At 59.3% G+C, this 21,276-nt stretch overlaps 6 protein-coding genes across 6 annotated transcripts; 2 read left to right on the forward strand and 4 right to left on the reverse strand.

The window, feature by feature from the left end:
- The first annotated feature begins 1,630 nt into the window (after positions 1-1,630).
- On the forward strand, positions 1,631-3,874 carry AOS1 (E1 ubiquitin-activating enzyme). The gene is made up of 2 exons (XM_047988854.1): positions 1,631-2,239; positions 2,307-3,874. The coding sequence occupies exons 1-2, from the start codon at positions 1,945-1,947 to the stop codon at positions 3,728-3,730; spliced, it is 1,719 nt and encodes a 572-aa protein (XP_047844852.1). The 5' UTR covers positions 1,631-1,944; the 3' UTR covers positions 3,731-3,874.
- A 98-nt stretch (positions 3,875-3,972) lies between these two features.
- JDV02_007367 (uncharacterized protein) lies at positions 3,973-4,344 on the reverse strand (the record flags this gene model as incomplete). Its single annotated transcript, XM_047988855.1, has 1 exon — positions 3,973-4,344. One exon carries the CDS (start codon positions 4,342-4,344, stop codon positions 3,973-3,975), a length of 372 nt encoding a protein of 123 aa, XP_047844853.1.
- A 321-nt stretch (positions 4,345-4,665) lies between these two features.
- On the reverse strand, positions 4,666-5,706 carry JDV02_007368 (uncharacterized protein; the record flags this gene model as incomplete). Its single annotated transcript, XM_047988856.1, has 1 exon — positions 4,666-5,706. The coding sequence occupies one exon, from the start codon at positions 5,704-5,706 to the stop codon at positions 4,666-4,668; it is 1,041 nt and encodes a 346-aa protein (XP_047844854.1).
- A 138-nt stretch (positions 5,707-5,844) lies between these two features.
- Positions 5,845-9,521, reverse strand: JDV02_007369 (uncharacterized protein; the record flags this gene model as incomplete). Its single annotated transcript, XM_047988857.1, has 3 exons — positions 5,845-8,697; positions 8,750-8,845; positions 9,036-9,521. 3 exons carry the CDS (start codon positions 9,519-9,521, stop codon positions 5,845-5,847), a joined length of 3,435 nt encoding a protein of 1,144 aa, XP_047844855.1.
- Positions 9,522-13,846: 4,325 nt separating this feature from the next.
- JDV02_007370 (25S rRNA (uracil(2634)-N(3))-methyltransferase) lies at positions 13,847-15,282 on the forward strand. Its single transcript, XM_047988858.1, has one exon. It carries the CDS (start codon positions 13,991-13,993, stop codon positions 15,116-15,118), a length of 1,128 nt encoding a protein of 375 aa, XP_047844856.1. The 5' UTR covers positions 13,847-13,990; the 3' UTR covers positions 15,119-15,282.
- SET2 (histone methyltransferase set2) lies at positions 15,146-19,048 on the reverse strand. The gene is made up of 3 exons (XM_047988859.1): positions 18,277-19,048; positions 16,607-18,204; positions 15,146-16,545 (listed from the first exon to the last, which is right to left on the reverse strand). The coding sequence occupies exons 1-3, from the start codon at positions 18,671-18,673 to the stop codon at positions 15,844-15,846; spliced, it is 2,697 nt and encodes an 898-aa protein (XP_047844857.1). The 5' UTR covers positions 18,674-19,048; the 3' UTR covers positions 15,146-15,843.
- Between the last annotated feature and the right edge of the window lie 2,228 nt (positions 19,049-21,276).

Genomic DNA, 21,276 nt, shown 5'->3' on the forward strand with positions numbered 1-21,276 from the left:
ACGCTGCCTCACCCAACTGCGGCCTGCCCGGTCATGGCATTCGACCCATCCCAATTCCCGGATCGCCTACCACATACAACCTATTCCTAGCTCGCTGCCGGCGGCGCTCCCGGCCAGCAGCTCGAGGTCATGCGGCGGGCGGGCGGGCGGGCACGGGGCGGGTGATCCGTCCTCGCCGCCCGTCCTCTCCCCGCTTCGTTGATGCGCTGGTGCTTCATGGCTGCGCTGGAGCGCCGTAACTTGTTACTGAGTGGCTGGCTGGCCAAGGCAATGCCAAGTGATGTGCAGCGCCTGGCCTTGGACGGCGCGGGAGGTGAAATCCAATACTTAGACCCAAGGCGCATGCCGTCAGTGTCCGCCCGTCCAGGCTGTCGGACGCATGCTTTTGGGGGCCCTCCTCCCATGTGCGTACTGCCGCTGCGCCGACTACTAGGTACTAACCTGACGAGCGATAACTTGGGTATTCAAATGCCCGCCTGAGCGGCTGTCCCTGTACGGTAACTACCTGACTGCCCTTGGAACCTACGGGAAGGCGCTCGCCCCACCGTGTTCCCGGCAGCCCTCATCAGGGCAGCATCGCAAGGTCTGCTGAAACCGCAGCACCAGGGTGTCCCCCGCGGGCTGCGATTCGCTGGGCATTTCGAAACGCCCCCAGCGACCCCCAACCGACGCGGTGCAGCATGGCGGCGGGCTTCTGTCTGACACGCCCAGGGGGGCCTAGTGGCGATGCCGTCAGACATCCATTGCTTGAGCATAAAGTCTTGCAAATGAATGGATACTGTAGTCATGTCCGTGCAGTGAAGGGCGTGAGGCAGCATCGCCTCCCCGTATGTGAGCCATGCCATGCCATGCCACCGTATCACATCCAATGCTGTTCAGGTCCCACTGCTGTCCGCTCGTCGAGGTTCTTTTGGCTCCGAATGCCCAGCCAGCTCGTACGTACCAGCTCGGGTTGGCCATCCCTGTTCCTGTTCCCCCCGTGGCCATCCATGCCATCTCGTAGGCACGCACACGGCACCTCTCGTCGCCAGCGCCGGCGCGTCGGCGCGGCGGGTCATCCAGTGGAGCACGACTGCGTCAGGGCGGCAGCGCCCGCGGCTGCAGGGGCGTTGCCTGCATCAGCGCCTCGCTCGTCACCTCAATTCGCGGCCGCTCGCAAGGTTGTAGTACCACGAGGCGGCCAGGAGCGTCCCGCATGCCCCGTTCAATTTTTTTCGGCACATCCCATGAAATATTTGCTACAGCAAGTCATGCCGTTCCAACTTGAATGAAGCGCGCATGAGTGAACTGCCTTTATCGCCATCACTAGTGGAACTATCGCAGCTGGGCTCCAGCAGCTGCGGCGATCATCGAGCACTGGCATGACGCGCGGGGACGAGATAGCAACTACAGAGCATCGCTGCGCCCTACGCACGTTCGGGCGGTACCACTTTATCGTCCAATGTTGACCACCGCAACCCCGGTCCGGCTGCCAGTGGGGTGGCGCCCCCCAGGCCCTGGGCAGTTCGCAGCTGCGGCGACAGCGCGTCGGCAGCAACAGCGAACTTAGTGCGCAGCCCTTACGTCAGCGGGTCGGGGCACCTTCAGCGAACAACATCCACCACCTCTCAGTTGCGTCTCATCACAAAGCCTTACAGATCCTTGTCCAGCCAGCTGCCGCCGCGCCGCCAACGCATCAACATACTGAGCGCAGCGCACCTGAGTTGCGGCCCAACCACACCCGCGAGCAGCTGTCTTACCACTACCGCACACCTGCCCGCGACGGCCGAATCTGCATGAAGTTTTGACGAGGCCATAAGAAGGCGGCCGGGGGCTGACGCTCCCGCAACCCTTCTCACTTGCGTCCCTTCTTTTGCGCCGCAGCCTGCTCTCGTGCTCATTCCCGCTACATCAACTCGGGGCACGCGTTTACCATACTATCAGGCGCATCGCTCAACAGCATCCATGGATCCCGCTCACCCCGGTCCCGACGACGGCTCGGGCTCGATGCCCCCCATCCCTCAGGGCACCACCGATGCCAACGGCGCTGGGGGCATGCCTTCTTTCACTCCCGAAATGATGGACCAAGCCGGTCTCGGCTCAGATCCGATGGCGGCCATGCTCGCAGGCCAGAATTTTCTCCAGGACTCGACCATGGCGGGCATGCCCATGGGCGACCCAAACTTCATGCTGCCTCTCATGACAGCAAACGGGGCCTTGCCCATGCATCAACCTCCACTCAACAACACCGTCTCAGCAGGTACATATCGCGTTCCATTGCATGATTCATTTAGGCTGGTCGAAGGGCTTTCTAACTATGAAAACAGATGAGATCGCGCTGTATGATCGCCAAATCCGCCTTTGGGGCATGGCCGCCCAGGCCAAGATACAAGGCGCAAATATCCTCCTCATCACCATGCGCGCACTTGCCAACGAGGTCGCCAAGAACCTCGTACTTGCGGGCGTTGGCTCAATAACTATTCTCGACGGTGCTACTGTCACCGAATCCGACCTTGGCGCCCAGTTCTTCCTTGCGGAGACAGAAGACGTGGTCGGCAAAAACCGCGCCGAGGCCGCGAGCGCCGCTCTTCGCAAGCTGAACCCTCGAGTGCAGGTTCACGTTGACCCAGAGAGCGTCACCGCAAAGGGCCCGAGCTATTTCGCGGGCTTCGACGTGGTCATCGCCACCGATCTCGACCCGGACACGTTCAACATCATCAACACGGCGACACGCATCAACGGCAAGGCTTTTTACGCGGCTGGGACACACGGCTTGTACGGCTTCATATTTAGCGACCTCATAGAGCACGACTACGTGATTGAGCGTGATGTGGGAAACGTGGCCACCGAGACCAAGCAGGAAACGCGGACGCGTTCCATCATCGACGTCAAGACCAAGACGGAGGGCTCCAAGACGGCAGAGAGCGTCACCAAGCGCGAGCTGTACTCCACATGGTTCCTCGCCAGCGACCTCGCCGTGCTGCCAGAGGAGTATCTCCAGTCGAAGCGGCGCCTCAGGAGCGTCACGCCCGCGCTCTCGTGCTTCCGTGCGCTGTGGGAGTTCAAGCAGCTCAAGGGCGGCGTCCTGCCCTCCACTTCGAACCGCGACGACCTCAAGATGTTCACGCAAATCGCCACGCAGAAGCACAAGGCGCTCAGCCTCCCCAGCGAGACGCTGCGCCCCGAGTTCCTGCGCAGCTTCCTGCAGAACCTGGGGAGCGAGATCGCCCCCGTGACGGCCATCCTGGGCGGCCAGCTCGCGCAGGACGTCATCAACGTCCTCGGCCAGACCCAGCAGCCGATACAGAACATGGTGGTCCTCGACGGCGACAAGATGGAGGCCGTCATGTACCCGCTGCACCCGGAGGGCGCGCTGGGGGCCGGCCTCCTCTCGCTCGGGGGCGGCGGCAACGCCATGGCCCCCAATGGCGGCGACATGATGTTGGACCCGGCGGCGGCCATGCTGAGCATGCCGGGCATGGGAGGAATGGGCATGGACGCCGCCGTCGTCGCCATGGGTCACATGGCGGCCCCCGTGGACGGCATGGGCGTGGGAGTCGTTGGCCTGGGCGGCCACGGCGCCAGCCAGCAGCCCCAGGGCGATGCGAACGGCCAGGCTCCCGCGGGAGGCTTCGCGCCCGACGTGCAGTCGGCTGACGCGCATAGAGGATCGGGGGACGCTGCGTCGGCGTCCGGCGCTGGACAAGGACAAAAGACCGAGGGCCAGGACAGCAAACCCTCCGCGTCGTAAAGAAAGGGAGGAGGGGAAGGAAGAACGGGCTCAGGATCGGGCTCTTTGCAATGTACCACAATACGAATGTTGAATACGAGTAGATAGATGGATGGGCAGGAAGGAATAAAAAGAGCAGCACGATCCGCTGCGGTGCTTCCCAACATATGCCATTGCATACACACACACATATCACGATGATGGCACGGGGACGGCGGTCATTATGCAGATTGTGTTACATTTCCATGATGTGCCTGCCCACCTCAATGAGGCAGCGCAGTCACCAGATGGGTACCAAAAAAACCAGAGAGAGCTGTCCACCAGCCCAGCCGCCCGAGCGCCCTTTTTTTTCGCTCCCAATCGACGAGAAAAGCAAAAGCAAAAAAACCATCACAAGCCGCCAAGAGAACACCAATCTCAAAGAGGGTATCCCAGGGTTTCTGATACTCCAAAGCAAGGCTGTCCCTCACCAAAGCATCCCCGTTGGTCCGTCCCTTATTCTGTTCTTCCCCCAACACAGGCTTGTCGGAGAAGGGGCGAGGAGGCCTTGGGGGGGAGAAACAGGGGCGACGCAAAACGACGACGGATGGCGGGCGCGCCGCCAGTTTCTCGAAGAAAGTGATGGGTATATCCATTCGTGTGCGCCGTGGCCCAAAAGTCGGAAAATTTCACGATGGCCGATTCCAACTCTGTCGGCCATCATGCATGCAGTTGATTGATCGCGTGAGAATGTCCACGCAAAGCCCCTCTGGAGGGCGAGGGAGGAGCCGTGTCTGGGGCCCTCGCTCAAAAAACAAACGCAAGTAATTAATGATGTTGATGTCGTCGTTGTATGTGCAAGGTGCGCGGTGTCGTATCAGCCGTTCGACAAGCAGAGGCTTTTAGCCGCAAGAATGCGCAAACGACAAGCGTTCGCCCGTTTTCGGCTGCTAATAGACACGCGTTTCAATTCGTATTCATTTCTTCGGCCCAGTCTTGGCCTTGGTAGACCGCAGGCGCCTCTTCTGTTGAGCCTCACTTTGGGCCTTTGGAATTTCGCTTCCAACGGCAGCCTGGCTGCTTGTGACAATAGCAGCAGGCGCAGAAACAGACGCGGCGATATTGTCGGTCGCAGGAGGGTTGTTGATTGCAGCGGCGTTGTCGGAGTTGACATTGCTCGACTCCTTCGCCGGGACTGCCTTGGCCTTGGTAGACCGCAGGCGCTTCTTCTGAGGAGCCTTGCTTTTAGGCTTTGGGATAGCGCTGCCAACAGCAGTCTGGCTGTTTGTGGCAGTGGCGGCAGGTGCGGAAACGGCCACAACAGTGTTGCCAGTCTCAGGCAGACTCTCAACCGCAGAGGCGTTGCTCAAGTTGTCAGTGTTAGACTGCTCCGGCGGGACAGCTTTTGCTGCGGCGGTCTTTCTCTTCTTTGCCTTGCTAGGTGCAGCAGCTGGGGCCGACTCCTCGCACGTCGAGGCCTTTCTCTTCTTGGATTTGTTGGGTGCGGCGGTCGTTGGAGCCAGTTTTCCGCACGTCGAGGCGGCCTTCTTCTTAGCCTTGCAGGGTGCAGTAGTAGTAGCTGGAGCCGACTCTTCATCCGTCGACGTCTTTCTCTTCTTGGCCTTGCTGGGTGCAGCAGCTGGGGCCGACCCTTCGTCAGAGGCCTTCCTCTTCTTGGCCTTGCTAGGCGCAGGAGCTGGAGCCGATTCTTCACCCGTCGCGGCCTTCTTCTTCTTCTTGCTGTTCGCTGCAGCTGGGGCCGCCTTCCCAGCCGCCGAGGTCTTTGCCTTCTTGGTAACTTTCACTTTCGAGGCCGCGCTCGATGCCTTGGCTTCTGCCTCCATCTTCTGCCTGGCCTCTTTGGTGATGAGCTTGATCCTGATCCTGCGAGTCGATGGACCTGTCTGCGCAGTCGCCCCAGCACTTCCGTTGCCAATGGTCGGAATGGCACCGAACCCATACATTTCCGTCTTCTGGGGATCGAACGACGGACTATTCGGCATTGCAGCGGCAACCATATCGGCGTCAGGGCGTGGGTTCGGTTCCGAACTGAGAAGGGCAATAGACGCGGGAACTTCGGGCCGTGCGAATCTGACGCGCCGATAATTGGTGTGCGTTGGAAGCGCAGCGGCCTGAGTCGACTGGGCGCTCTGATTCTATCTGGAGTCCTCCCGATCGTTGGCAGCGTCGGCCCGCTCCTGCTTGCTACGTTTGCGAGGCTGGTTAACATTCCATCCCCTAATGGTAGTCGGCCCAGAGCTCGGCAAAGCGGCCGACGACCCAGTCTCCTTAGGATCATACAGAATGGTTTTAAGCTCTGGCTTGTTAGTCCAGGAGGCTCTGTGCGGTGGCACTGGCGCTGGCTGCAGCTTGCGGTATTTCCCATTGCTTGCATCTCCGGACGGGGTGGATCGGTGGTGGTGGGCGGTTCCGTGAGGTGTTCCCGGTGGGCTTTGCTGGATAGATTGGCCCGGCATGGCGGACAGGCTTCCGAGCGTCGGGGAATGAGCCATGGGCTGCTGCTGGTGGACGAATCCCGGCGGAGGCGGCGATCCCATGAACGGCTGCTGGCCTTGCTGTTGGGGGTTAGGTAGAATTCTTTCCGGTGCGAGCGGCTGCTGCGATGCCTGCGGCTCCGGATATCCACGTGGATATCCACGGTGGTGGCCTCCTGGGTAGTAATCAGCTTCCGGTCGCATGTTTTGCTCGTGCACGTTATCCTCTGATGTCATCATCTGAAACCGTCCGCGGGTAGGGCGCAGGGGAGGCAATGGATCTGCGCTGGCGTTGAGCGAGAACGGGATTCTCGACGGGGTCGTACCTCCAAGAGTAGGCTGCGGTAGAGGAGGGTACTGATGCGAAGGTGCGACTGCAGGCACAACTGGCGCAGGTCCTGGCTGTGGTGTTGCATCCCAACGAGGCTGGCTGCCATACACGTGAGAGGCAGCTTGCTGTGCTTCTCCCGCGTACGTCGCCATTCCCCTGTGATCGTAAGCTTGGTCTCCAGGGCGAATCGACGGATAAGGTGGCTCGCGAGCATCTGGGTGCGAGAAGCTCGGAGCTCGGAAGTGTTGGTCCTCCTGAATAGGGTGGCCACTGTGGTGAGAAGGCTGCTGCTGGTGCAGGTACTCGGTATGTCTGGCGTCTGGGTGTGGCATCATTGTGCCTACCTGCTGACCCGCATGGTGTTGCATCATACGGCTGTCCTGGGGATGCACCGGCGGCATCATACCGCTGTCTTGCTGCGGCATCTGAGGCATTAGGCTTCGGTCGTGCTGGCTTCGGTCCTGCGGTTGAACTCCTCTCTCATGAGACATGACGGGCGCCATCATTCCTCTATCCGGCTGTTGTATGGGAGGCGGCAGGGCGTTGCCGCGTTGTTGAACTGCATGCTCGTGTTGCGGTTCAAGTGTAGAAGGAGTTGTCTCTTGTTGTTGGACATAGTGCGTAGTATGGTCATGGCTCTTGTGCTGGTCGTGAGCTAGAACGTTGCTCGAAGCGACATGAGTATCAGCCGCAGCGGTGCTCGCCGCAGAAGCCTGCAACGTCTGGCCTTGGGTGAGAGCAGCCGCGAGAGCTGCGTGGCTAATGTTGGATGTACTGCCAGACATAGGAGGCTCGACATTGCAAATTTGAGCCAGCATGTTCATGCCATAAGAGCCAGCATCCTGTTTCGGGGTGGGGTCGGGCTTGGACGACGTAAAGACGTCGCGAATGGCATCATAACGGGAGCTCTTGGCCACTGCTGGGGCAGCCCGGGATAAATCCTCGGCTTGGCACACCGCGGTCGCGTATGTCAGAATGGAGAGTCCAGTCACTCCATCATCGCGTTCGTCGGTTTCTGCGGCGGCAGGAGGCTCAATTGTGTTTTCAACCTCAGAAGTGGTCTCCTCGGATGCAGACTGGGTCTGATCCGCGTTGAGCTCCGCCGTCCCGAGAGACTTGGCACGGAGTTGCTCATCAGATAGGGTATAGCCCATCAAATCCATGACCTCGGGGTCAATTTCGTTCTTCTTGCAGAACTTGCGAAGGACGGATCGCATGTCAGACCGATCGGGAGCCTCCTCAACGCTGCGTTGAGTGGTTGTGACTTGGAAGGACCGGGAAGCATGTGCAATCCGTCCAGAGGGGTTGGCAATATAGACGACGGGCTTGCCGGGCAGGACGTAAGGTCGAGCGGGCTCTTTTCCATTCTTGCTCTCGGCAAGGAACAGACCGGTCGTGGGATGAAGGCCATGTTTGGTCACAAGCTCTTGATCAAGGCTTCTGGCCGTGAGATGAGATGAGTCGTAGTCCACGATTCTGTGATCGAAGTAGAAGGCCCCAGAATTCGGCTTCCCGGTGAAGGGATTTGCAGCTGCCTGCTTCTTGCGCTGATGTTCCTTAGAATTGCGAGAGTCGCTGAAGCCAATCTCCCCATCGCCAAACCGGAAGTACTGAGGTAGAATGAAGCGGTTGTGGACGACGTTGACGCCGTCGTGGCGCCATTCGCAGGAGCGAAGGCCGAAGTCATCAGCGTCGGTCGCTGACTTGGGCAGGAAGAGGCCCTCAGTGGCATTCGACGCGGACCCTTCTTCCTGGTCTGGGGATCCTGGCGTGGAATCCTCAGCGTCGGGCGTCTCAGTCCCAAATGGAGCAGAAGCCTCCTCGTCGGCGGCAAGCAGGCCCTTGGCGGCACCAGTCTCGGAGAGACCGGCAGCTGCGAGGCGGGCAGAGGTCCGAGTGGCCTTCTTGGGCGTCGGTGCATCCTCGGGCTGATCTTGGGGCTTTCGCTTGGGAGCTCCACGGCCTCTGGTGGTGTTGTTCTTCTCTTTGAGTGCCGCGGCCTTGGCAGCCTTGTCGGCTTTGGCGTCCTCCTTGGACTGCTGGCCTTCCTTCCATCGTTGAGTACCTTCCACTCGAGCTGGATAAGGCACGAGAATGCCATCCTTGTACTCATGATAGACGCCAAATTCATTGTCAAGGTGGTCGTCAGAGATGACTCTGTACTCATAACGATCATCACGGACCTAGTCAATTATGTCAGCAACGTTAGCGCTGGCGAGGCGGGAAGAAGCTTACGTCGACAGGAAGGCCCCTTGCGTGCATGGTCTCCAACAAGCGAAGTCTTTCGAGCATGCCGTCGTAGCACTCATCATACAACTCATCGAGTCCGTTCTGTATCGCATGAGGTCAGCTGTCGGATTCTCGTCTCGTAAGGCAACGGGGCGGGGCGACCAGGGCCCGCCGGCAATGGCAAGTCGCCTATTCGGGGCAGTATGTTGGAGGACGGAGAGGAAAGGAAACAGATAGAATGGAGGGTATTGGAATGTATGCCGCGAGTTTGAACAATAGAGAGTTTTCATACCTGGTATTGCAGCTGGGCAACCATTTCCTCGGCTTCCAGTCTGCGTTTTGCCATCTTCACCCCCAAGGTATGGCGGATCTCCTCCTGCTGCTTGACCTCGGCCAGCCTCGCGTCGAGGGCGGCTTTGACTTTTGGTGTCTCGTCGTAGTCTTTGTAGGCATCCTTTCGGCCATTCAAGCGGCCGATTGTACGGCTGGCCAACTCCTCCAAGGCGGGCTTCATGTTCTTGCATACCGCGCGGAACGTGTCCTTCAGGTGCCGCTGGCGGTCAAAGGACGCTTGGGGACGCGATTGGACAAAGGTCTTAACTCTGCCACGCGAGTTGAAGATGCCGCGGGGAACGACTTTGTAGTCTTTGGTAGTGGTGGTCTTGGCCTTTCCGCCGCGGCCGCCTCCTCGACCTCTGCCTCCGCCACGGCCGCCTCTGCCCCGGCCCCTGGTAGGGCGGGACTGCGAGGCCGCTGGCGACGGGGCCTCAGTTGCCATGACTTGGAAGGCCTCGCGGCGATGTCATGCAACGCGGGGAGTGTGTGTTGCCGGTGAACGGCGAAGGGATGTTTGGGGGTTTGGTGAGAATGAGTAGGTGGGTAGGAGGTAGCAAAAGCGCACCGCGAGTGATGTCGTCACGCGATGTTTTGCCCTTGGCGTGCCAATAACGAGAGGCAATTAATGGCAGAGGGAAAGGTGACTGAAGGAGATGCAAGCATTAACAAGTGAGAACAATGCCTGGTCGGTTGTTGACGGGTGCCTGGGCAGAATGCTTGGTTGGCACACGGCTGACACGGGGGGAGAGATGCGCGCCAGGCACGAGACAGCGCCGCAACGCCTTTGTGGACAAACAAATGGCAAACGGCAGAACAAAGTTCAAGGAAAGGGGAAAGCGGTCGCGCAAGCGGTGATGGCTGCGAGGGCGATGCGATGGTGTCGCGAGGGGGATGAAAAGTGAGGTTTGAAGGGTGATGGCAGTCCGACGCACCCTGGTCGAGGAGAAAGGTGTGTAATAAGGCGAGGTGCAGGAAGTTTTTCGGCTCGCCGGGTCTGGCTGGCTGAGGTGAGGTGAGGTGGGCGGGTGTAAGGCAGATGGATGGGGGGCGGGCTGGCGCGCGGGCGGGAAACAATGGGCGCGGCCCCCAAGAATAGCGCTCCCGTGCAGCTATCGAGGTAGCCCTGGGCACTGGCGATGGCTGCCCGCCCGTCAGTACAGTGTACAGGTAGGTTCGTCGCTGCAGTCGAGGCGGGTGTGGCCGGGCTGGCTCTGGAGCGCCAGTGATCGATCGCCCCAGCAATCACTGTGCCTACCTCACTGTAGTGCGCGACAGCACCGGCTATAAGATAGTGCCTCCACCGGAGCGCGAAATGGGATGGTCGCAGAACAGCAGCCTCGTGGCAGCGCCGCAAGACGCCCTGGCGCACAGGGAAAATCGCGCTCGCAAAGATGAGCGTATCCTATGCAAGCGGTCGCAGGCAGGCAGACGACGTGCGCACGATGCGATGAGGTGCAGATGGGCGAGCGGTCGATGGTGAAGTTTGTGTGAGCGAGTAGAGTCTGGCCTTGGGGACTGTTGTACTTGCAACCCATGGTACACTTGGCGCCCACCCACACACGCCGCTGGCGTGCGCGCGCAGGCACACGACTGACAGCACAAGTGGCCGTGTCGGTCCCCTTTTTCCTCTTTGGGCGCCCCAAGTACCGTAGACACGCAACGCTGCAGCGGCCACCAAGCCGGGTGGGCGGCCACCAATTGCCAGCTCGTCAAGACTGGCGGTTGGTGATTGGCGGCGCGATGGACAGGGAACACGCTAATACCCAATCGGTGCGGCTTGGATCAATTCTACAATTCATGATTGGCACGGAGAAGCGGATTAACCAAGCCCGGGGGCATTCAAGGCCCCCTGGGGAGTTTCGTGCCAGCCCAGGTACCGGAGACATGCATGTCTGGCCTCCAGTCAGTGAGGGACCAGCTCGCAAGCCCCCAAGGGTTTGCGGCATCACGCACTGATGGAACGAAGGAACCCTCTAGATGTCGCGCAGCGCGTCATCGAGGCTTCACGGTTTCGTTCATCCGGCAACTGGACTACTCAGTGACTAGCTCCCCAAGAACAAAAACGTCGCACTAGCCGTGCAGTGACGACAATTCCCGATGATTAAGCGCTGGTGCTGGATCGTTCAGGAACGGCACCTACATATCGAAGCTGGCAGACAAGCCAGTGTGAGACAATAGACGACAATATATTACCTCCATCTGCTCCTATAGCAGAGGCTCTTGCGTGCGTTTGCAATGTAGTCGAGTTCGTGCTCGAAGGCTCCCTGGCGCCAGCGTCGGCGAGAAGCCCTCCTACGAAGTACAGCGGTACCTATTGGCAGGTATTTCTTGCAATCACCAGGCACATTTTCTTTGACGTCATGGACAGTGCCGACTCTCCCCTCCCTCTTCCAGGGTCGTCACAAAAGAGGCATAAACTCTTGCGCTGGTGAATGTGTCATGTCCGAGGAGTGACCGGCAGTCAAGCGTGCCATCACCTCCCAGCCAGCGCCTTTCTCCTTGCCAAAACCACCAAGTGCGAAGTAGAGACAGACGCCGCGACAAGTCATGCCGCTTCCGCTTTCTTGTCGGGGGAAACACGGCCTCCGGACTATTTGTCCTTGGTAACGCATCCAGTTCCGAAACACATGCTGTGCTGTGGTCATGCATGAAGCCGACCCGTTGCACAGCGTGTCTGTCTGGCGTACCCAGCCCAGACTTTTTTGTTGCCCGCCAGTCCAACAAGGAAGGCTCAAGCCCGCAGGATCTGGTGCGAGTGCGGCGGCTCCGCAATTTTCCCCCTTTGGTCGACTTGCGGGGCACCTGGCATGCCAGGGCAGCGGGCCGATCGCGGATGACTAACAATCATTGCCAATCCCAACTTTCCTTCGACATCACCCATTCCCTCGGCCGAGGCATCGAGCAGCCGCCCGGGGGCTACAACGGATTTGCCTCGCTTTCAAGGTGGCCGCATCGTTGCTGTGAATATAAATCTACGGCTCCAAGGCTCGCTTCTTGGATGCCGCTGGCGATGGTGCTCCCTAGCTGCATCACGAGGAGTCATAGCAGAAGCACTTACAAGCCGTTTCACCAGGGAAATGCCAACTCGGTTGTTCAAATATCGGACGGGGCTCATTGCTAGTAATCAATATATATATTCCATTATTATTAGCCCACAGGATGACCATGTGGTGATATGAATAGACCTTCAGCGCATGCTCTCGTACCGTCAGCGACGGCCTGCCGAGCGGCTACTTGGGAAAGGGTGCCTCTCGTTTTCCACCACGACACCCAGGAGTTCGCTCACCGGGCGTTTGCACGCTCGAAACAATAACAGCACAATTCCATAACGGTCTTTATTATTAGCAGCATACCCGCGCATTGTTCTCTAATAGGATACTCCACGACAAAGAGCTGCCCACACGAGCTCGGCAACCCCCAGGCGCAGCGGCGCGACAAACCCATCACTCCCGATAGGGCTCCAGACGAAGCGCTACGGGCACAGCCCACCTCATCAGGCGACGAAGAAATACAGAATCACATTTACATTCGGACAGCGGTGTGGCAGAAGCTGCGAGGAATTAAAGGTGCCGCGACGCTGCTCAAGGACAAGTAGCGAGCCGCATGTAGTATATCTTCTTCCGGAGGGTCTTGGTCACACCTCAAGGATGTCTGAGCACTTTGATTTCTCTGAAAGCCAGGCACCTTGGCTCCGCTACCTTCTTGCCAAGCCGTATATCCTACAGGGACTGGCTCGGCAACAAATTCGCCCCGAGTCCTGCGCAGTCTACCTCGCACGAAGTAGCGGCGTTTCCATGCGCATTCGCAGGGTGATTATTGAGCTACGCACAGCTCCTGCCGCAGTGTTCAGTCTACAGAAAATACTCGTTCGCCGGGTGAGAAAAGACGGCTACCTCGGGGAGAGTCGGCAGGGTGGTGATGGGCTTGGCAATGTCTCGCGCGTGGAGCCGCGTGGAGAATGAGGCGGTCTGCAAACAGAACTGGCACGAGGGGCACCATGCCGGAGATGTTCAGTTATTGGCGAGGGTGCATCACGGCGCTTCCACGGTAGGCAATAAAAGCGTCCAAATTGTTAAATCTTCGTTTTATAAGAACATGGCAAACAGCGACTTTGCTCTGCGCGAGGGAACAAGAGACACAGTGCCGCCACCGGGTGGTTGTCATCCGCAAGTGGGCAGCACCCCGGATTTGCAGTATACTGTAGTCAGGTGGCCTCGCAGAGCAGCTTGGGTAGACGTACGAAACAGCACAGCTGCGCCAAGGTAGTACTGCACTCGTGTCACTCAGCATTTCCATTTCGACGCAGCAGCGCACAAGGAAAAGCCCCGGGCTTGGCTGGCCACTACTACCAGGCTGGATGGCTCGCTCCCGTACCGAACTCCGCTACTCCCCTGTACCCGGCCGCATCCCCGCCCCTGGTCCTGCAGAATGCGATGCGCAAACACCGGCGAACTTTTCCCTGGGTGGGCTGCGTCGATGCAGCACCTCGTGCTCTTCTGCGGGCATCATGTGCTGTACCTAACGTGGTATGTAGGGTGTGCGGGTGTTACGCAAAAATGCGACCCTGGAACTGCTGGCCGGCCCCGCAGCAACATGCCTAGGCCTAGTACCTAACCGCCTAACCACCCGCCCCCCCCTCCTCCCCCCCTGGGCCTCCAATCCCTGGGTGTCCCGCCCATGCGCGGTAGCGGCCCGCCGACGCGACGCATGAACCCCATTCTGGACGCTAAACAGTGACCTCATTCGTGCCTTTTTTTTTCTCTTCCTCGACCTTGTCTGTGCCTCTTGTACTTCGTATGCGTAGCACGCAGAACCACCAGCGGCGTTGCTCCCATCTGTCCGTGACAGCGACTCGATCTCTCCTCGCCCTCTCCCCCACGTCTGCCGACTCGAGAGCCGCCGTCGCCCGCCATGGCGAACAAGCGCAAGCTCAAGCCGCAGCAGCAGCGGACCAAGCCGAAGCCTCTGCTGGAACGGCGCACGGGTGGCTCAAGCAAGGCACGTCCCGAGCCGCCGCCGAAGAAGAAGCAAAAGACGAAGCAGCAGCAACAACAGCAGCAGCAGCAGCAAGCCCAGCATGAGAAGCCCACCATCCCGTTCGAGCCCGAGGACCGGATACTGCTCGTCGGCGAGGGCGACCTTAGCTTCGCGGCGAGCATCGTCGCGCATCACGGGTGCGTCAACGTCACCGCGACGGTGCTGGAGAGGGACCATGCCGAGCTGGTCGCCAAGTACCCGACCGTCGATGAGAACATTGCGGTCTTCATGGGCACGGCACTTACTAAAGAGAAGAACAACGATGGTCTGCGAGGGGACAAGGAAGAGGCGAGCATCGCCAAGGATGGTGACCAGGCCCAAGGCGACGACTGCAGTGACCAGGAAGAAGACGACGACGACGACGAAGATGAGGGGGAGGACGGTCCCGAAGACGGCCCGGAACAGGAAGAAGACGATGAAGAATCCTACAGCGCCGACGAAGACGAAGACGACGCCGACGCCCCCAGACGCAAACCTCCCCTCCCCAAAAACAACAACCTCCTCTACCACATCGACGCCACCAAGCTCACGCCCGCCCTCCTCCGCGCCCCGCACTTCCAGCACATCCTCTTCAACTTCCCGCACGTCGGGGGCAAGTCCACCGACACGAACCGCCAGGTGCGGCACAACCAGTCCCTCCTCGTCGCCTTCTTCGAGCGCGCCACCCCGGCCCTCGCCCCCGGCGGCTCCCTCGTCGTCACCCTCTTCGAGGGCGAGCCCTACACGCTGTGGAACGTCCGCGACCTCGCCCGCCACGCCGGCCTCGCCGTCGAGCGCAGCTTTCGCTTCCAGGCCGCCGCCTACCCGGGATACCGCCACGCACGCACCTGCGGCGTCGTCCGCAGCAAAAGGGGCGACGTCGTCGGCGGCGGCGGCTGGCGCGGCGAGGACCGCCCCGCGAGGAGCTACGTCTTCAGGAGGAAGGGCGAGGTGCAGGCTGCGGAGAAGAAGAAGAAGAGGAAGAAGGGCGACGATTCCTCTGACGATGACGATGATAACTGAAGCATTGGATACCCCGGCGTGCGCCGCCTACGTTGCACTCGTACTTCGTACATATCGTACCTAGCTAGATCTGTTACTAGGCATCTCAACAGTCATCCTGTACACTTGACGAGTCTCCATGCCAAGTCCATGTGTTGGCTGTGCCAGCTTTCGCCATGTAAAGCATGACAATACATTTTGACAAAAAAAGTCTGTGGTATCTCCTCCCGTGTCAACGCCTGCAGAACCAGCCCTCCCTCCCAGCGTACAGCCCACCTCTCTCCCTCCGGGCCCATTCGGCTCCAACCCAAACGGCCAGATGGCGGCTCACGCGCAGCAAGCTTCAGGAGGCGACTCCATGTGCCCATTGCTCTCATCCCTCCAGCATCGGGCGTCGCGTGCCGACGACTTGCCTCCACGACAGGGCCCGGACCCCCTCGCCTTGAATCTTCTGTTTTGAAGTCCCAATACAAGTACACCGGCAAACCCTCGAACACTCAGCGCCATATAGTACATCTAGACCCGGAATGCTGGCCGCCCCCTCCGTGACTCCGGAATATGCCCACCGCCTGTATAGAAAGTAGCATAGCTCGCGGCGGGCAGAGCATGCCTTTTTCCCCTCTCCAATCACAGCCCTCGGTATAGGTAGGTGCCCATACCCACCTGCAATCGCGACGCCGTATCGTCGCGCCCTGAAAGAATGCAGTATCACTTCCGCGGCCAAGCTGGCAGCGCCGACAGGGCTTTCAAGCGGCAAGGGCGATATCCTTCCGTATCTCTTCGGCCGCATCCTCCATCATCTTGGTCTTATTGGCCTCATCCTCGAGGCGCTGGGCCTCCTCATTCTCCCTCTCGAGCGCCTCTTCCTGCTCTCGGAGCGCTCTGCGCTCGTCCGCCATCTCATCCTCGGGCGCGGACTCGGGGGGTGGCGGTGGTGGAGGTGGTGGACTGGGCTCTCCGGCATCGCCTTCCTTCAATCTCTTGAGGTCCGGACCTTCCGATGGAGTTGCACTGGCAGAATCGGCCAGCTCCTCTGCTCGCTTGCGCTTCCGATCCTGGCTGCTGGGAGAGCCGGCATCACTAATGGTAGGATCCTCAACTCCGTCATACCTCTCTTCGCCTCTGGCTGCGTCCGAGTGTGCTGTCCCGGGTTTTCCGAGTGTTGCAGGATCCCCGGCGCTCGGGCTCTCCTTGGTATCCTTACGCTTCTGGTGGGCGCTCTGATGGGCGCCGTACTTCTCAACAGCTCGGTTCAAAAAGTCTGAGACATACTTCTTGATCTTCAGCACTTGCTTCTCGTTGAGCGCAGCCGTGGGGTCTTCAACTCGATTGTTCTTGTAATCCGACGCGACGAGCTTCTTAGCAATTTCCTTGCCCAGTCTCTTCAACTCATCCTTTGGAAGCTTATGGCGGAATTTGTCCAGGACATGCTTCACGGTAGGAAACACCTGAAAGACGTCAGACACTAAGCTTTGGTAGGAATAGCACCTCGGGTTGGAGGGAGCCTACCGTGTTTTCGTAAATCTTCATCTGCTTGTCCTGTGGCAGAGTCCGCCACTTGTCCTTTTTACTCTCGGCGATGTGCACCTCGGGCGCTTCCTTTGGCTGGGACGCAGGTTGCTTTGGAGTGCCTTCCTTGGTCACCTTGTCAATGATGCTTTGAATAGCTAGCTGCTCCTGCATAGCCTTCGAAGGACCCTTTTGAGCAGAATCGGTCGCCGGGAGTGTTGGTCGCTGCCAGGTCGTCTTCCCAGACTTGGTGTAGAAGTAGGTATTACCTCTTCCATCCTTGGCGGTGAACCACCCGTCTGGCAGAGGAGGGCGTCTTTGACGCTGGGAGTTGAAGAAGAACGAGTTGTTACGTTGGGGGACGTTGCTGCGAGGCCCTTTTGGAGCGTCGGGAGGGCGTGGCGAGGCCGTCTTCGGCGTCGACTGGGCAGTCTCCTCCTCGCGTGCTTGGCCGCCACGACGCTCCTCGTACAGGTTTTGCACGGGGGCATTGGGATCAACCTTGCGCCGTCTGATGCGGTACGCCATTTCTAGCTTGCTCCAGTCCTCGAGAAGCTGTTTAGACCGCGATGAGACATCCTCGTGCTCAGATGAGCTTAGGTTCTGAACGGTGGCTTCGATGTTGGAGTCTTGGATTTTGTTCCGCGTAAGGCGCGGGAACTTATCAAGGATTTCGAGCACCTGAAGGACCAGATTGTGGTCATCGATGAAGGTATTGAGCGTCGTCTTCAAAATCTGGTATGCGTGCATGCGCATGACGGAATGAATGGCACGCTCGTCATCGCAGCGCTGGATACGCTCCAGGAGCTTGACGGCAATCCATTTCTCCTTGCATTGCACGAGCGCTGCCATGACTTTGCGGGCGTCGTCTTCGTCCAGGCTGCGGGCTTGTATGCTGTTGACATAGTCCTCGTCCTCCTCGTCCGGCCGCTTCTTCCGCGGCTTCTTGGCGACGGTCGTGTCCCAGCCGTCAGCATCGTCGATACCAAGGGCCTCGACAACGGCCGCGGGCAGCTTGGTGGCGCGCTCGGTCTGTGTCTTGCCGCCAATAAAGCCCACGCAGTTTGGCTCTCCACAGTAGCAAGGTTGCGGATCGGCCCCGTAGCGGTCGACGTTGTAGTTGAAGACCAGCTCCTCGCCGGCACGAATGTTACGCAGAGCGAAGATGCCCATGCGCAGCTTGTCCCCAACCACCCATTTGTCGACGTAGCAATTGGGATTGCACGAGTGGTTGCAGAAGCGGCCCAGATTCCCCTTTCTAGTCGCGTCGACAAACTCACTCTTGCTGAGCGACATGAAGTAGAAATGCTTGATGCCCTCATCGTCGTACTGCAGCATGCGGCGCCGAAACGTGGGCTCGTTGATGACCTCACCAATGTACTCGTAAATGAATTGGTTGGGCTGCAGATGCCCGTTGGCACGCAGGCCGAAGCCCTTCTTCTCCGTTTTGATGACGGAAACGCTGGCCCATTGCTTGCGCTGAAACCTCTGGTTTTGACAGCCGCCACCACAGTTGCCGGCATCAGCACAGCACTCCATCTTTGTTGCTCGGTTGATACAGTCCGAGTCCTCGCCGCAAGCATGATTGTCGCCATTTTCTGGAACATGATCGGTTAGCACTCACTCTGCATACCAAGATGGCGCTGCGGCCGCCAAGAGAAAGTGCATACGCCAGTCTTCCCTGCAGTCACAGTCCAGCGCGTCGTTGTCTGTAGAGCCCAGGTTTTTTGATCCGTAGAGGCAGTCGGAGATGACCTGAAAAGTCTGACACGAGTCGGAGGTCATGTCGGGAAGGTGATCGAACAGGGGTGCCTCGCGTGCGGCCGATCTCTGGGACGATTTTCGAGACAGCCCGGAGGGCTTCGAGGAGCTGGGAGTGCCGACGCTCTCGCCGCGGGACTTGACGCCATCGACATCGTTGGAGGAGGATGGCGACTTTCCGTTTCTCGCGTCGGGAACCGGCGTCGAGCCATCTGCGTCCGTATCCGCCAGCGCGCCATTGGCAGCCGCGCCGTCCTCGAGTCTGACCTTGCTCATTTTCTGGGTGGCGTGTTCGTCATCCTCCATTTGAGCATTGGCAGCAGGGATTGGGGTGGTTCGAGTGAGGCGTAACTGCGCGTACTCGAGATGTGCGTCTGGGACGAGGTCGAGGCGTGGTCGCGGTCGCAGGCGTAGCTTCAAAGGGCGGGCGACTGGACGAGGCGCAGGTGCGAGTTCGCGACAGCAACGCAAGATGGCGCGCGCAGCCGCAGTGACCGCCGGCGAAACGCAGTCGCGCAAGTTCTGAGACAGGAAACAGCCCGTGTATGGAGCGTGCGCCAGGCGGAAGAGAGGCGCTCGAGTGGGATCAGACTCTGTCGAGATGCATGTGGCCTTGCACTCGTCGCGGCGAAAGATGAAGCAAAACGAAGGGGAGGCAGGAAGGGAGGCAGGCAGGTTCGGTCAAGCCCGAGGATGTGAATGTGGTGCGGTGCGGTGCGGTGCGGTTCTGTGGCTGCAGTAGGTAAGCAGCCGGGCACAGCGCGCCCCAGCACCTGCGCGCCTCCAGCGTAGAGGCCCGGGCAGGCTCTCCAATCGCTGTGCTGCCCAGGCAATGCGCTGAGCTGAATGGAGGAGGGAACCTCGAAAGCCTCCAGCTCTCGCTGGGCCACCTCCGCTGGGCGGGCGACGGGCTGCTGTCTGGTGCTCGAGGCGCCCGCCATTACTGCCCGCGCGGTGCTGGCCACGGGCAAAGGCCCACTACCAGGCACTATGGATGGAAGGGACCTACAGCCCGCACGCCTCCCGCTGCTGCAGCGCGCCCTGGGCGGATAATTACCAGGCCCGCCCCGCGTAGTGGGCCGTTCGTTCGAGGTTGAAATTCCCCGCCATCCTATGTACGAAGTACGAAGTAGCTGCGACTCGGCAGACTTTGTTACCAGCGATGTTTGGACCCGCCCACGCTCCCTGCTCAACGTTGACGCTGGGCCATGAGATGCGTCTCACTCGCGTCTTGCTGATGCTCGCAACGTTCACGTTCTTTTCCAGGGCATTGAGAATTCCACACTGGCCGCGTCCACGACTACAAGGTGCCACTCAAGGATCCCCAATTTAATGTCACGAGGACTATGCAAAGTGCTCGTAGGCAATTGAGGATTAGATACGATTCAGTATAGGCTTCTTTGCGCATTATGGTACCGTTGACCGATCGAGAGCGTTGTCACGCATCACAGATCAAACCATTCGAGTAGTTTTTGAGTCAATACTTGCTGATTTATCTGTGACATTTAGCCGACGCTTCTTGAATTCTTGAATTCCTGCAGCGCTCCTGTCACGGTCTTGGAAGCGCCTACCCGGAACTACATCTGCACCAGCAGGCTGTTGACTTCCCTATCAAATATATTTCCAGCAGAGAATGTCGCCTTGCCTTAGCACTACATGCTGTGTCGCTTATCATGCAGCTGCAAAGCAAAGTTGGAGGAGGCAAGTCTCTGTCGTGTAATATCACAACGACCTGTCATGTCAACATTGCATCGTCCAAGGCGTAATGACATTTGAGCTCCATGCAACCGAAGTCTTACAAACTCATATGGCTACATGCGGTCCATTGAAGCTATGCAGTCATTCTATGTCTATGCCGTTGTGAAACCGCTCCGCGTCACGGACCTCTGTCGGACAGGTCTTCCGAACACCATCCCTGTAAGCCGTGAACTCTGAACGGCGCCCCGGGCCGCTCGCTGCGGACGAGAACATTCGCGGCCAAGAATTAGCATTCCGCAAAAAGGGATCAAGTTGACGCCCGACGGCTCCCAAGCCAATTCATTGCCCAAGGCGCTCGATGGCTCTGTTCATAACGAAACGTGGCCGATGTTCAACGGCAAGGGGGAAGGCACGACACGGCGAGGTGGGTCCGCTCCGGGCTTGCCAACGCATTGTGCATGACCCCGGGGCAGGAGCAGTCCGTCTATAAAATGGCGGTGACCGCTTTCTCCTTTTAAACCTCGCGATCGATCAAGATGATCTGCCTTCCGCCTTGCAACATCGCTTTCGAGAACGACGCGACAGCTCGCCTGGTCCCATCATGACCCGTGGCGCTTGGCATGGGCGCGCGCTGCCCCGGCCCGGAGCACTCGGCCGTCTCCGATGCCACGAGTCGGCAACGGCATCCGTCCAGGTCCTGGCTCAAATCCTCTCGGCCCCCCGACCTGCGGCAGCAAGCAGTCTCCAATCATCAGCCCGATACATGGCAACCAGCCTGAGCGCGCTGGCTGGAACCCCTTCTTTGCGGGCTGATTGGCGCGAGCGCAGCCAGTGGTGTGGCTTCCCGCCTTAGCAGCAACTGCACGAACGCATCTGCTCCTCTGACGCTCATTGGGCCTTGGATCCAGTGGCCCTGCTCCATACGAGGCACAGTCGAACGCAAATCATCTACTTCGTACGAACTCGAGGGAGGGCAATTTCGATGTCGCGTGCACTGGGCTGCTGGGCCTCACATACAGCGGGCTCGTGCTCAAGCAGGCTCAAGCAGCAGGACCACGCTCGCCAAAGCACAGCGGTTCATCGACGTACACAAGCTCGACTCAGTCTTCGACCCGGCCATCGTGATGGCCCGTCGTTTGAACAGGGTGGCGGGTGAGACAAGGTCATGCGGCCAAGCAAGGACGTCCGGATTGGCCATTGTTCGGAAGAAC

Source organism: Purpureocillium takamizusanense, chromosome 7 (assembly GCF_022605165.1).
Source record: "Purpureocillium takamizusanense chromosome 7, complete sequence".
NCBI classification, from domain to species: Eukaryota; Fungi; Ascomycota; class Sordariomycetes; order Hypocreales; family Ophiocordycipitaceae; genus Purpureocillium; species Purpureocillium takamizusanense.

What these genes read in the sequence shown, in the direction of transcription:
- SET2 (XM_047988859.1), bottom strand. Translation starts at nt 18,673, where the DNA reads ATGGAGGATGACGAACACGCCACCCAGAAAATGAGCAAGGTCAGACTC. An exon ending in TGACTGCAGGGAAGACTGGC is followed by an intron (nt 18,205 to 18,276) that starts GTATGCACTTTC and finishes ATCATGTTCCAG; the next exon opens with AAAATGGCGACAATCATGCT. An exon ending in TGAAGATTTACGAAAACACG is followed by an intron (nt 16,546 to 16,606) that starts GTAGGCTCCCTC and finishes GACGTCTTTCAG; the next exon opens with GTGTTTCCTACCGTGAAGCA.
- AOS1 (XM_047988854.1), top strand. Translation starts at nt 1,945, where the DNA reads ATGGATCCCGCTCACCCCGGTCCCGACGACGGCTCGGGCTCGATGCCC. An exon ending in CAACAACACCGTCTCAGCAG is followed by an intron (nt 2,240 to 2,306) that starts GTACATATCGCG and finishes CTATGAAAACAG; the next exon opens with ATGAGATCGCGCTGTATGAT.
- JDV02_007370 (XM_047988858.1), top strand. Translation starts at nt 13,991, where the DNA reads ATGGCGAACAAGCGCAAGCTCAAGCCGCAGCAGCAGCGGACCAAGCCG.